General features: G+C 40.9%; 1 protein-coding gene across 3 annotated transcripts in view; it reads left to right on the forward strand.

Annotated features, from left to right (window-relative positions):
• The window catches only part of LOC131469027 (TOX high mobility group box family member 2-like), a 70,903-nt gene that overhangs the window by 18,113 nt on the left and 39,565 nt on the right, over positions 1–13,225 (forward strand). For 2 of the 3 annotated variants that reach the window (XM_058643847.1, XM_058643849.1), the window contains exon 2: positions 9,441–9,533. The exons of the other annotated variant lie outside the window; for it this stretch is intronic. In XM_058643847.1, the coding sequence (XP_058499830.1) occupies positions 9,441–9,533 (93 nt within the window). The remainder of the gene's footprint in view (positions 1–9,440; positions 9,534–13,225) is intronic. 3 annotated transcript variants of the gene reach the window in all.

The raw sequence follows: 13,225 nt of genomic DNA on the forward strand, positions 1-13,225 counted from the left end.
TCACATACATCTGGAACTGATTCTGGACAGTCTTGAGAGCCATAGCCATAATATAATGTTTAGCCCTGCAGGCAAAAAGGTTATTAATGTTTATTGAAGCAAAGTGCTACAAAAAGCTCAGAATCACAGGAGAGCCGTTTTTAATGGACTCACAGATACTTCCCAGAAATCAATTTACTCATTTACAGTACATCTGCATTGTTGTCCTCACTGACAACCGGGTCGTGTTCAAGGCAACATTTATTGGTGAAGTTGCATGTTGCAGCTCACCTCACCCTTTCCCTCCAAGTGTGTTTTTGCAATCAAAACTCGAAACATATGTTTGTCTGTTGTGGGCTATTGTAAAAACGTGGCAGTCTGAAATGGCTGCCTCCGTACAACAATGCATAATATAATTAGTTTATCATAAATATGTAATTTAAAGAACAACTGTTTCTTTTGGAACCAGTATCCAGTCAATTTGACTAACGCTCAACTTTTGCTTAATCACATTGTGTTAGAGCAGAGGTCTTGTGTAGTGAAATAAACATAATATCATGTCGGCGCAGATGTGGATGTAAAATATCTTTATTGTGCAAAATAAATAAGCATAAAAAAAAGTCACTGGCATGACTGTAATCATTAGTCATATTGGCGGATGTTGGCGTGTTTGCTGATATCCGAAAATCCCAAATCTGTAGATACTGATATTGTGCCTGTAATATTGTCTATCCCTATTGTTTCATTGTTGATGTACAAAGACATTTATGCTGCGGAAAAACATGCATATCCTGTACATATTCTTTCTTTCTCTCCCAACTTTACGGGTAAGTACTTAACTTTTAGGGACAAAAACAATTACTCCATTGTGCCACACAGTACTGTATATATCACATTCTGCACATTTCAGTCAGACAAAAGGCACAGTGTTTAGTCGGGATAAATGGCATTATGATAAATATAATTTACAGTATGAGTCTGGGTTGAAGGGGGGAGGGCGGGTGTGCTGTTGGGGCAAAAAAATGTAATGACATTAGTATATTCTAAACAAAGGGCTTTTTGTGTAAATATTCTAATCCCAGGTGCCCCAAATTAAAGGTAAATAATAAACAGAGGGAAATGAACAAAGAAACCTTTCTAAAACTTTGGCCAAACATCTCCACTTCATTGAATGTAGACGAGACATCCCATGGATGGAAAATACTAGTGTTTTAATTCATGAACTGTAAGGTGTAAAAGAAAAGGAAGCTGTCGAGGCTAAATCACCTTGGACATCAAGACAAAGATCTGTGACCACATCTGAGAGAGAGAGACAGTTAGAGAGACAAGTGTCAGGACCTTTTCAGCAACTGTGCTGCACAGTATCAGTGTACCCACACACTGATAACAGGAAATGTGGTGGTTACAAGAAAAACCCTGAGATGCCACATGGAGGTGTAAAAATAGGCCACTTGGCATGAGAGAAAAAGGTGGAAATTGGGGCATTTTCTTCTTGTTGATAAGAAACTTCACTCTTAAATGTTGGAAACTTGTTAAATCAATCTCATTTTCATCACACACTCAAAATTATCTCCCCCCCCCCCCCCCCCGTTCAACAACAAAGGAACAATAAACACGTCTGTGTTAAGATGTTAACAGTCTGCACCCCCTACACCTGAACAGTTAAACCGCCTACCTGAAGAGTTAACCCTTTATAACCGTATGTACCAAATCTCCATTCTTAACTGAGTATTTCCCAGTGGACGCGGGAAACGCCCACATTTGTTGTTCTTTAGGGGTTGTCATGGCATGTTTGATGATGCTTCTTTTAGGGGGTGGATATTAGCTATGACACAACAACAACTTTGTATTCAGATATGTTAAATCTATAAAAAACACCACCATTGATTATCTGGAAACACAACAATCTTCTTTATTTAATGTAATGTGAATCGCAGTGCAAAGGTCAAGACCAGGCAGTTCTACAAGTGCAACGGCATAAGGGAAAATATATTATTCATCTACAGAAATATTGTCAGAAACTAAATTTTTATTTTTATTTTTGCTGCTCAAAATTTGCAGAAGTGGTTACAACTCACTGACATGTACAGGCTGTGATGAAGTTCAAAAAATGCATATTTATGTCTTCTGTCACACACATTTCAGTTTATATCTGAAATATGTTGTTACAGAATCGTCCAAAACAGAAGTTGTTCTCAAGACAGAGTCAGTGAAAAGGGTCTAGAGGTGATGGTGAGTGGGCAGACATTATATCATTCTAGTACAACAAATGATGTGCTGTGCTCTATGGCTTTTAACGGTTTGTAGTTGGGTCTTTTGTTGTCTCCTTTCTGCTCCTCACAGACCTGAACAAAGAGGAGGAAATAGAAAGTTACAAAGCCCACGTGTTTCTGGAAACACGTGTCCTTCTGCTTAAGTGCTGGTCAAACAGTGCGTCTGTAACCAGACCATCATGTCTGAGCTCAGTCGTCACAAGGATATGTAACAGTCAGGCCTGTGATGCTCAATCACAATCCACTCACAGTGCTTGAGGAGTGAAAAACGACTTGTCCTCAGGCCTGCCCCCTTCTCTGTATATCTGCTCATTCATCAGGGCTCCTGATTAAAGGGTAATTACCTGTAATTAGTGAATCATGTTGCTTTAATGAAGATGTTGAAAGCTGTTGGAGCCAGAAGGGCTGGCCTTAATTCTGAGTGATGTTCAAGATTATCACCAACCAGTAATTCAATAAAGGCGGATAGATTAATAAAAATTTTTTTTTTTTTTTTTGGCCAGTGCCATAGGTGCGTTTTTGTTTTTTGTTTTTTTAATTCACATTCATTTTCAATTTCACTATCAATACCTGGCTCTGGGGGGCAAGTACATGTTACTGTATCAGTGAAGGCTAACACACACACACACACACACACACTGTGGTGATAAAACTGTGTATCTAACTACATCTGCGGGAGTGTGGTGCTTGTACGACGTGTAGTGCTTGTTCAAATGTGTGCTCCGTGTGTGTGTGTGTGTGTGTGTGTGTGTGTGTGTGTGTGTGTTCCCTGGCGGCATGGTGAGTGTTTAATCTGGCCCGGTGGCGTGCCGTTGGCCCGGCTAATCACAGTGTGTCTGTAGGAGTGCGGTGAGCCAGGGGAGCACGTCGTTACTAAAAGCGCCTGACAGACTCATTAGAGAGACCTGGCACTGAGCTCATGCACATGCACACACACACAAACACACACACATACAAAGACACACTGAAACGCACAGTGAGAAAAGCGCTTAGGCGCTACTGCAAAGACATTAGGATTAATTCACACACTGATACACACTCTTTTGACACTATTACACATACACACACTCATTCATACAATAATCCACAGACACACACACACACACACACACACACACACACCTACGACATCAAATATGCCCAGTGTTTCATGTGTGAGAACAAGGCAGACAGTGACCCCTTGCAGTCACAGCCCAAACACAGACAAGAGCAGAAGGAGCATCTGGGAAAAAAGAGGAGGGAGGGGTGCAATGGAGGGTGGGAAAAAAACACAAGAGGAGGTAAAGAGGAGGAGCACAGAGGAGAGAAGGGAAGTGCATGACGCACCAATGCTTGCTCCCATTCAAATATGTGTTTAGACAGGAAGGTGACATTTTCAAAGGCTAATTACCTGCAGTCAGGAGATAACGTGCACTAAGCTTTTGTAGCCGTGTGTGAATGTATTTGCAGGTACAGTAAACGTGAGAAGAAGTTTCAGGTTAGAAGTCATTTGCTGCTAAACTTTCTTCACTTTTCTACAAAGTGTGAAAATTGGGGTAAAAGAAAAAAAGAAAACCATCAATTTCACAGGATTAGTTGGAATGACATTTAGCAAAGTTTGGGGAAAAAAAGAGAGAAAAGAAACTACTTTGACAAATTGCTTAAGACTTGCTTGCCTTGCACTCACATTGAAGTTAATTGCAACTCAGCTGCAGCAGTGGAAACATTAGGTTCGCCTGAATAACAGGTGAATGCAAAGCAGGTCAATATGTAGTCAAGTGTGGGCCTGCCAGCTGTTCACTCCCTCTGCTCTGTGACCACACAATGGTGACACGAGACGCACACTCCAACTGACACACACATGCATCCATCCGCTCACAACAAATGCCAGGAGCAGAGTTAAACATGTAAACAATCCCAGAAGTGATCGATATTTTATTTTTTAATTTACGATGTAGAGTAAACGAAATAATACGTACACTAAATGACCACAACATTAAAACAAAAAAACAAAAAGGATTGCTATACAGTATTAACAAATGATAAGACTGGGGGAATAATGATGGGGTTGTTTTTATTGTCCCTTCTGTCAACAAGGAAAAGAGGGACATACACAAACTGACAATATAATGATCGGAGTAACAGCGATCACCTCTGTAGACAAAGCCTGACATGACTGATCATGCCTCTGTGCTATAGACCTTCATTACCCAAAAAGCTGTTAAAAAAAAAACAAGCCACACCATGTTAGTGCTGCTGTAAATCCTCACCAGCAAACATCAGCTGGTGAAGGAAACTTCACTGTTGGTTTGTACTTAGTCTGTCTTACATTCCAAATACTTCTGGAGGAAAATAAACATCCCTTTCGCTGCTCCACATTGTCACCAGCTGCTAATTTTGGCTGTCTGCCGTTTGGTGCTGAGCAGGTTTAATTGACACATTTATTTATTTTTTAAACAATGGTTGTACATTAAAATAGAATAAATCGATAGGTTTTTTAAAACTAATTAAAAATATTGAACATATGGAAGCCTTATCCTTAAATTCTTGATAACACTGAGAAGATAAAGAGAAAAGAAGAAATGCCCTTTATGAATAAATGTTGCTCTGTATGTAAAGTTATGTACTGTGCATGTCCTGCCATGTCTGCTCTATCTCTCAGTCACTTCACTTTCATTCAATACCCACTTGTCAGGACTTTTAATCTAGCCTGGTGGCTGCAAGTGGAGCAACTTTTGCTGACAGCCTCGTTTCACCTAAAAGCCAAATCAAACTCTCTTTAATTTACTCCGCCGCTGTACAATTTAACATGCCACATCTCCCCTCTCTCTCCGTCTGTCTCTCTCTTGTCAGAGTACAATAGCTGTTTTGCTCTGTGCGAGCCTCCATCCTCTTTCTCACTCTTCTCCAGCACAAGGCTATGACATTGAGGGAATGTGATGTGATGTATTCTAGTGAATAATGTATTCTACGAGGATTGTACAGAGCGCGTGGAGCAGATGGCAGCAGGTTGATCTCAATGTGTGTGTGTGTGTTTGTGTGTTTAATGATGACTGTGTGTATATATGTGACATGTGTGTGTGGGGGTGTGTGTTCACCCAGAATGGGGGAGGGGAAGAAGGAGAAGAAATGAGGGAGGGAGGAAGGGAGGATGGGGGTTGGTGTGTATGTGTGTCTATGGGAGCTTCCTTTGTGAGATAAAACATGCAAATGGGGGATTATTTTAATGCAGGTTTTTTAAGCCTTGAGCCTTAATTCCTAAAGCAGTTGAAATAAAATTTGTATATGTTTTCTTTCCAACTCTCCCCCCACCCCCTCGCGTTTTATTACCTGATAAGACTTTTAAACTACCAGCTGTCTAGGAACAAGATCCTTTTGCATTTGACTTTCTTTTTAGTGTAGTTACTGCCCAAGACTGATGATTACATCAGATACGATGGAAGGCCTCGACTCCTCTGTGGAAGGATCATTCTTGTGAAATTTTCTGACTGAGTCGTAATAACAATGTCGAGCCTATGAATAAAGCTGAAAGCTCATTCTGTTGCTTGGAGTGGACTGCAGATATAAAATATGCGCATTTACAAACACGTGTACATGCTTGAGCACACCAACGTATAACGCTGAAGAAGAAGCAGAGTGGAGTGGCAGGGTTAAAGTGCTTGAATTGCTCTTATACTTTGTGCTGGTAGCTCATTATACTGTATAGCTTACGTGAAAATGTCATCCAACTATTCACATACACATTTTAAACTTTTTTTTATATCAGTCTACCTTTGAAATATCTGAAACAACAAGTCCCTCCAACTGAAACGTAATTATGGGTAGTTTTAGTTAACCCCTGTATGCGACCCATGAGGTTAGAGTTAGGGCTAAAAAAACACAGGGCTCGGCAGTACGTTACAGACAATGACATTAAAAAATGGTTTCTTGTCTAATGAGGGAGTTGGTCACGCCAAAGTACAGCGCTTTAACCACTAAGCGAACTACTGGTGGAAACCTTTTCAAAGCTACTTGATCACAACACACCCAAGATTGCTGTTATTTATACTACCATTGGGGGCACCTATTTAAAAAAAAAATATAATTCCTGCATACGAAGCATAGGTTTATTTTAGTAGCTGCCAGACTCGTCCGAAAAGTACATGACAGCGTGTAATTCCTACGTTAAACAGTGATCTTCTATGTGATTAAATAAATTAAGTTTCATATGAAATGAGGAATTTGCATTATCTGGTTGGTTTGTTTTTGGAAGAGAGGAAGTTGAGTTAGTTGAATACAACGAAATAGAGTTTATCAGAAGAGGCGTATGAACACTTTAAGAGGAAGCTAAGAGATCGCATAATGTATTTACATTCACTTAGGTGATGGGTTTATATACTGAAGGTTTTTTCTACAGTTCCCTGCATTTAGCTGAGCGTTTGAAGTATTTATAGGCGACTGTGGCATTGCACTCTCTTTCTCTCTTTTTGTCTTGCGAGTAAAGATGGAGGATAATAGCTTCTTACTTCCACATTGATATTGTGTTAACATGACTATAATATTGTCATCTTTCTGCCTATTTTTATATCTTTTTTTAACCTGTTGATAACCTGTCTTAGGGAATGGATGAGCCTCAGGCTTCCTTAAGGCTTATCAGTGATGTGGTGACAAGGTGTTTCAGGTGGCATGTTTGGCTGCACGGTGCAAAGTCTGGTGGATTCATGGCAACTGACCTGCAACACTGTTATGTTAACAAGACAGTGTGCTACTATAACAGCATGCATCCTCTTACTGTAACTTCCCACTGCACACTGACACAACAACTGACAAAACATCGCTGATTATTCAGTGAAATCTTATTAATCAGTCACCAAATTCTTTGGAAGCACCAGTGTGAGCGTGTGGAACAAAGTGAAGGCAATATGTGCATCCTTGTCTCTTCCATACCAGGGACAGTGAGTATAATTGAGTAAATGTAGCTAAGTATTTGAGCGAGCAGATTCAGCCTCTCTGGGATGGTTCATATTGTACTTAGGAAGAATATTTCCCGAGGCAATTCATTAGTGGTAAATAATTGAGAGGCTCAGATAGTGCTAAGGTGAAATGTCTGTTATTATTTTATGGAGTTTGTGTTCTTGGGGCTTTTCACTTTAAGAATATTAAAAATGTACATGCCTGCCCATAAATTACTCACCCAAAAGACTCACAGTGAACGCTAATGAATAACAATCCATCATCCACTGTTTTTTAGATTCTGCAAAAGTGTTTTTTTTCTGCACCATTATCAATTGTATTTCTGCCTTTTGTAATGGTTGTTATTTTCCTCCATGGGTTTTCCATTTTTACTTTCTTTATTTGCGTTTGTAATGAAGTTACATTAGCATAGCATGTGTAGTGTGTGTGTGTGTGTAATTGTTTGGCCTGGAATAACAACTCCAAAACTTACTTATTGGTGCAAACAAAAATAAAACAATAAAAAAAAAAAAAAAATATCCACTTAGCATTAGTTCTTTGGTGGAAAACACCGTATAGAGAGAGGTCAGAGGAAAGTGGTTGATTGATTCAAGCTGACAGAAAGTCTGCTGTTACTCGGGTAACCACTTGTTACAGCTGTGGTGAGCAGAAGTGAGCGTTGGCACACTTAGAGATACTCAGCACCAATCAATTGTCATTGAATGCCACTGCCTTGTCACAAAGCAGAAGTCACCTCAAATATGGTTTCACTAACATGAGTCCAATGAAATCTAGTCGACTCCCCCAATCACCAGACCTGAAACTAACAGAAAACCTTTGAGATATGGCCGTACATGGGATTCATGTCAACATAAATCTGCAAAATGGTGATGGATTCATGGTGATACATAGCAGATGTTTAAATGAATAAATCCAACTTATACCAAAAAAGAGGCAGTTTTTAAGAGCACATGGAGGCTCTACACTATGTGGTGTTTCTAATAAAGTGCTCAGTGAAAGTACATAGATAAAACTCTTGGTATCTCACATTGTCAAACAAATGAGGTGCATCTGCCTCATGTCCCGAGTTGAGTGCACCTACAAATGTTTATTTTACCCCTGATAAGCTCATGCAAATGTTCTTTGTTTACATGAACGTGCATTCAGTGAGTTTTTATACCTGCAGAAACGCCGGACACCTATCGTCTTTGCTCTGTCTGTGCTTTCACTGACACCTGTGCATGCTTTAGCTCCGATGAGCTCTTATCTGTGAGAATTTGTCACCTTAACATGTCGGTTTTCCGGTGCTGCAACTGTTAAGGCGATAGAGGTTTAATTTCACATCTTTAACATCCTCACATCACCACGTGACAACCAAGAAATTGGTGAGCATTGGGAGGTTATTCACAGTGCTGCATGCACTACAATAGCATTATTTGTGTAGCCCGTGGTCTGTGGTCTGGGCACAAGAGCTGTTTGTGCTTAACAAGTCAACAGTTGTGTGTATATTTATATTGCGTTTGATATGATGCTGACAGTTGAGGTTTGGCTTCGCATAACTATTGGGTCTCTTCGCATGTCTGTTTGTGATTCCGTTGGCCTTTTTGAAAAGGTCTGTTTAGTGCAAAACATTAATCACATTTCATACGACGATGTTTCGAGTTGTTGCAGGTTAAAAGTTCCAACACTCAAATAATTTTATATTGTATCAAACTATCTTGGTTACATTCGCTGATATCTGCAAGTCATATATATAATAAAAGTTATTTGTTGTTATTTGTTGTTATAATTGCAGCACTATACAAGGAGAAGAAATCCACTCGCTGCTGCATGATACTCTTTAGTCTTTAGATCCTTGGCTCGGTGCCAACACTGAGCCCCACTGTCTTGTAGGGGGTTTGTGTATATGCTTGTCAGTGTGTGTAAGAGAGAAGGGAGGTGGGCATGGGGAGGAGGCGTGTTCAGGGTGGAGGGGATGTCAGCTCATTAACCTCCATTCTTCCCCTAGCACGGCGCTGCGTAGAGTCACTGTGTAAGTCTCATGTCACTACTCCTCCCCCTGAATGCGTGTGCTGTGGATGAGGAGAAGAGGAGTGCTGTCGGTTGAGGGGAAAGGAGGGAAAGGTTCACGTGGGGGGGGGGGTGGTGGGGGTTGGGCATTGACATGTTCCTATACAAATGCCCTGCTTGTACCTCGCAAACTAAAGCCCCGCCATCTCGTTTCCTTCCCTACTTTTGTCTTCTCTGTCTCTTCTGTGTCTCTCTCTCTAACCACAGGCCCGGTACAGTGTGGGTGAACGAGTGGTTAGGCTCCACACTGCCTCCACTCCAGGAATCAATCCAGCTAGGAAAAGACTGCCCATTGCTGTGGTGAGATACAGTAGCCAAGCCCCTAATTTCTTAAACCTCCTCCATTCATTTTAGCCTATTGATTTGGAACGGTGCACCTCAAGGAACTGACCATGGCCCAGTATACGTTTCAAGGCCCCCCAAACTAAGCTAAACTGCTTGTCATGTAAAAAGAGAGTATTTACTTGAACTCATGAAAAAACACCTCCACATACTGTCCTTATTTCTCACACACAATGACACATTAATTTATAGGATATATTCCACCTCTCATAGTGCATTTATCTGGAGTCGAAACCAAACGCACTAACTGGAAATTACAGTTGATTTCAAGACTTTCTTAGTAGTAGCAATGAATATGTGAAAACATGTTAAAGTGCGAAGTACGCCTAGAAGCTGTTACCATCTGGTCACACTGTGTGGGCAATTATAGAAACAAATTAAGTCTGAGTCTTAAAGCACCTTTTGACATATATAGAATTAATCTTGAACCGTGTCATAAATAAATTACTGTAGAACTATTCTCTCAGAGAGAAGAAACACATCCTCAAAATCTAACACATTCTCTACTGGCAACATCCATATCATACTAAGCTGTTGCAAGGCTTTAAATATCATATATTTTGTTAATACTGCACTCGTGATCTCTTGCATGATATCATCTATTACATGGTGAGATATTGTTATTAATATTATAACAATATCAATGTTGTACACTCCCCTTTTAAGTAAACTATAAAACCCTGTGTTCATATTTGTTAATATACTGCTGTAAGTATTTGCTGTTTGGAAGTAAACACCCCATGACCTGATTATCAGCATCAGTAGTTTAACAATTACAATACCTCATTCCCACTTTCCATAACTGTACATCCTGTTGAAATCCACGCCATGTTTGTGAAACCCAAAGGAACAGGCGTTGTACATAAACCTTTTGTTTTTTCTCTCACTATAGAACACACCCATGTAAATATAGTGATGTGTGCACATAATGGTTTATTTTGGTAGCTGCCAGAACAGTCAAACTTCAGTCTTTTTTCCTCTCTTCACTCTTCCATGCTTTATTCTGTGCAGATGCAAGAGAGCAGTAGATTGCAATAAGATAACCAATTATATGCTAGAGGAAACCAGACTTTTTTTTTTCTTTCCCCTGCTGCAGTTATCTGATGCTGCGGTGAGCAGAGGCAAAGGTCTGGGGTAATGTGACATTCACTCTGCCCTTTATCTTCTCTCATTGCCGTTTACCCCAGTCAGTTGAAAGTGGCTTATGCTCTCATCCGCTGCTACTACCAAAGAAACCTCACTGACATAGACTCACAAAGGAACATGCACATGATGTATGGACACACGCTGCGAGCACACGCACACTCATTCTCACCCCAGAGTCTATGTGTCAGATAGAACAGTGGGATAACTACTTTCCTACGTGAATCGCCCGTGCTGTTAAGTATAGCACTACTGCACCTGCTGGGACTAGCTCCTTATTGCATGTGATGCTACTGTGTTTGATGCTAAGAAGGTGTTTCCCAGCAATGGTTAGCAGACAGGCCGTTGAAAGCCACCATGGCAGGATGAGGGAGGCCATGTGGGTGGCACTTTGGTCTGACATACACTATTTTTTTCTCTTACACCTTTGCACGTGTACTCACACGTGGCACACTGCATGGCTTTGACCTCTTTTGCACACTGCTCTAGATACTGCACTGACAGACAGATTATACTGATGGCACACTGTACAACTGAACTGTGCGTTGACTTATTGTACCACTCTTGAGTGACAGTGCATCTGTGTCTCATCTCCGAAAGGCAGTCGAGCTTAAAGCCGCACCTGTTATGTTTCTGGCCACACGTGGAATGTTAAATCTAATATTCATCCCATATTTAGTCCTATTTATGTCTCTGTTTTGCCGAGACAAATACCTGACTTAATACTTTCAACATCAGTCACTGTGTTTTGCTGTGTGCTGTTCTGTTCTGAAAACAGGACAGACACGGAGAATTAGTTTGCCACACTTTTTCTTGGTATTTAACTACCACAGACTTGGCAGCTATGGGCTGGTTACCAATGCCATGTTATGGGATTTCTCTTGTGTTGTGTTACAGCTAATGGCAGCCACAAATGTAGCCTATTGTAAGCTTCAGTTTCACTGTGCATCTGTGGGTTTTGTATTGACTGTAAATAAGAGTAGAATAAACAAAGAAATAAGTGAAAGAGAAAACACCCTTCCTCCTCACTCTCTCCTCCCTTCTCTCACAACAAGTGTTAACTGTTGGTTCTGTTTTTGCTGTTGTTCCAGTGCAACAGAAAGTGGATGACTGAGAACTTCAGTCTGCCATTTTCATTTTACACATCACAGGGTATAGGTGCAGCCTGAAGCTGTTGGAACCTGCATCATGTCATATGTGAAACATTTTCTCGAGCTGTTCTTGAAGAAAGTTATAGTATATTGTTTTGCAAATGCCTTTGTTTCACGGCAGAGTGCATTTGTTGTGACTGGATCACAACAAATGTAGCTGATGATGATTAGATGTGAGCTGATGGATACCTCCATAACTGGCAGTGGAACAATGCCCTTTAAAATCATCAGCTGGAGAGGTAATTCAGATTGTCACCGCACTACATTTTTCTAATGGCCCTGGAAGGAAAAGGCACTGCACTGATTCTTGTTTCTAATCTAAATACTCTCAAGGATGGCACAAGGCCAACAGATTCCTTCCAGAATTCCATCAAAATCCCACACAGACATACAGGAAGGTGCTCTGTGTGTCATGTTGACGTCTGATCATGCCATCTATGTGGTCCACTGACTGGAGCACAGTGTGTCCAAACAAAACAAAGCCTGGGTTTTTGCATATGGAAATGAACCAAGCAGTTGATAAAGGTGAGGATAGGAACAATCCTTTGCATTGGTGCATGTGACCCCGGTGCTGCTGCAGCTGAGTGTGCACATGTAGTGCATGTGCGTGTGTGTGTGTGTGTGTGTGTGTGTGTGTAGGATCAAACTCTCACACCCAGGAAGAGGCCCTGTTTCCCTTATCTAACGACAACAGAGCATGTGTCGCCATGGCCACAGGCTGTGCTTTTTATGGGCTTTGTGTGTGTGTGTGTGTGTGCATGTGTCATGTTCATTGTTTGCCCATGTTCATTGTTTGCTTGGGGTGTGGTGCAAACCCAGAATTGCTACTATAGTCTGTCTTCTCTCCCTCTTTTTCTCTCCTCCCCTCATACAACTATGGATACTTATTTAAAGCTTTTCTTTCTTTCTTTCTGTCTTTCTTTCTTTCTTTCTTTCTTTCTTTCTTTCTTTCTTTTGCCTTTTCACCTTCTTTGTGTTTCATTCCCATCGTGTCTGTCTATCTGTGTCTCTATCTGTCTGTCTGTCTCATCCTCATATCTGGTTCAGAACTGGCAGTGACAAGTTAGACGGCACATTGTTGTCTTGGGTTCAGGTTTGTTAGGTCGTTGCTGCAGCTTAATTGAACAGAGGATGAGGGAGAGAAAGATATAAAAGAGAAATAAAAAGAAGAGGGGATAGATGAGCAAGGAGGGTTCTCAAACAGGCATACATATTGCATGAGTCCCCCTCCCCAACACCACCACCACACCCTTTTCTTCACAGAATGGCTGTGTACTGTTCTGGGCTTATTAATTCCGCTCGGTGAGAGAATTATTTTTAGAGACTTGGTGTACTGGCAAAGGCTTTTAAAGTCCC

The sequence above is a fragment of the Solea solea genome, chromosome 11 (genome assembly GCF_958295425.1).
Source record: "Solea solea chromosome 11, fSolSol10.1, whole genome shotgun sequence".
In the NCBI taxonomy this organism is placed as follows: domain Eukaryota; kingdom Metazoa; phylum Chordata; class Actinopteri; order Pleuronectiformes; family Soleidae; genus Solea; species Solea solea.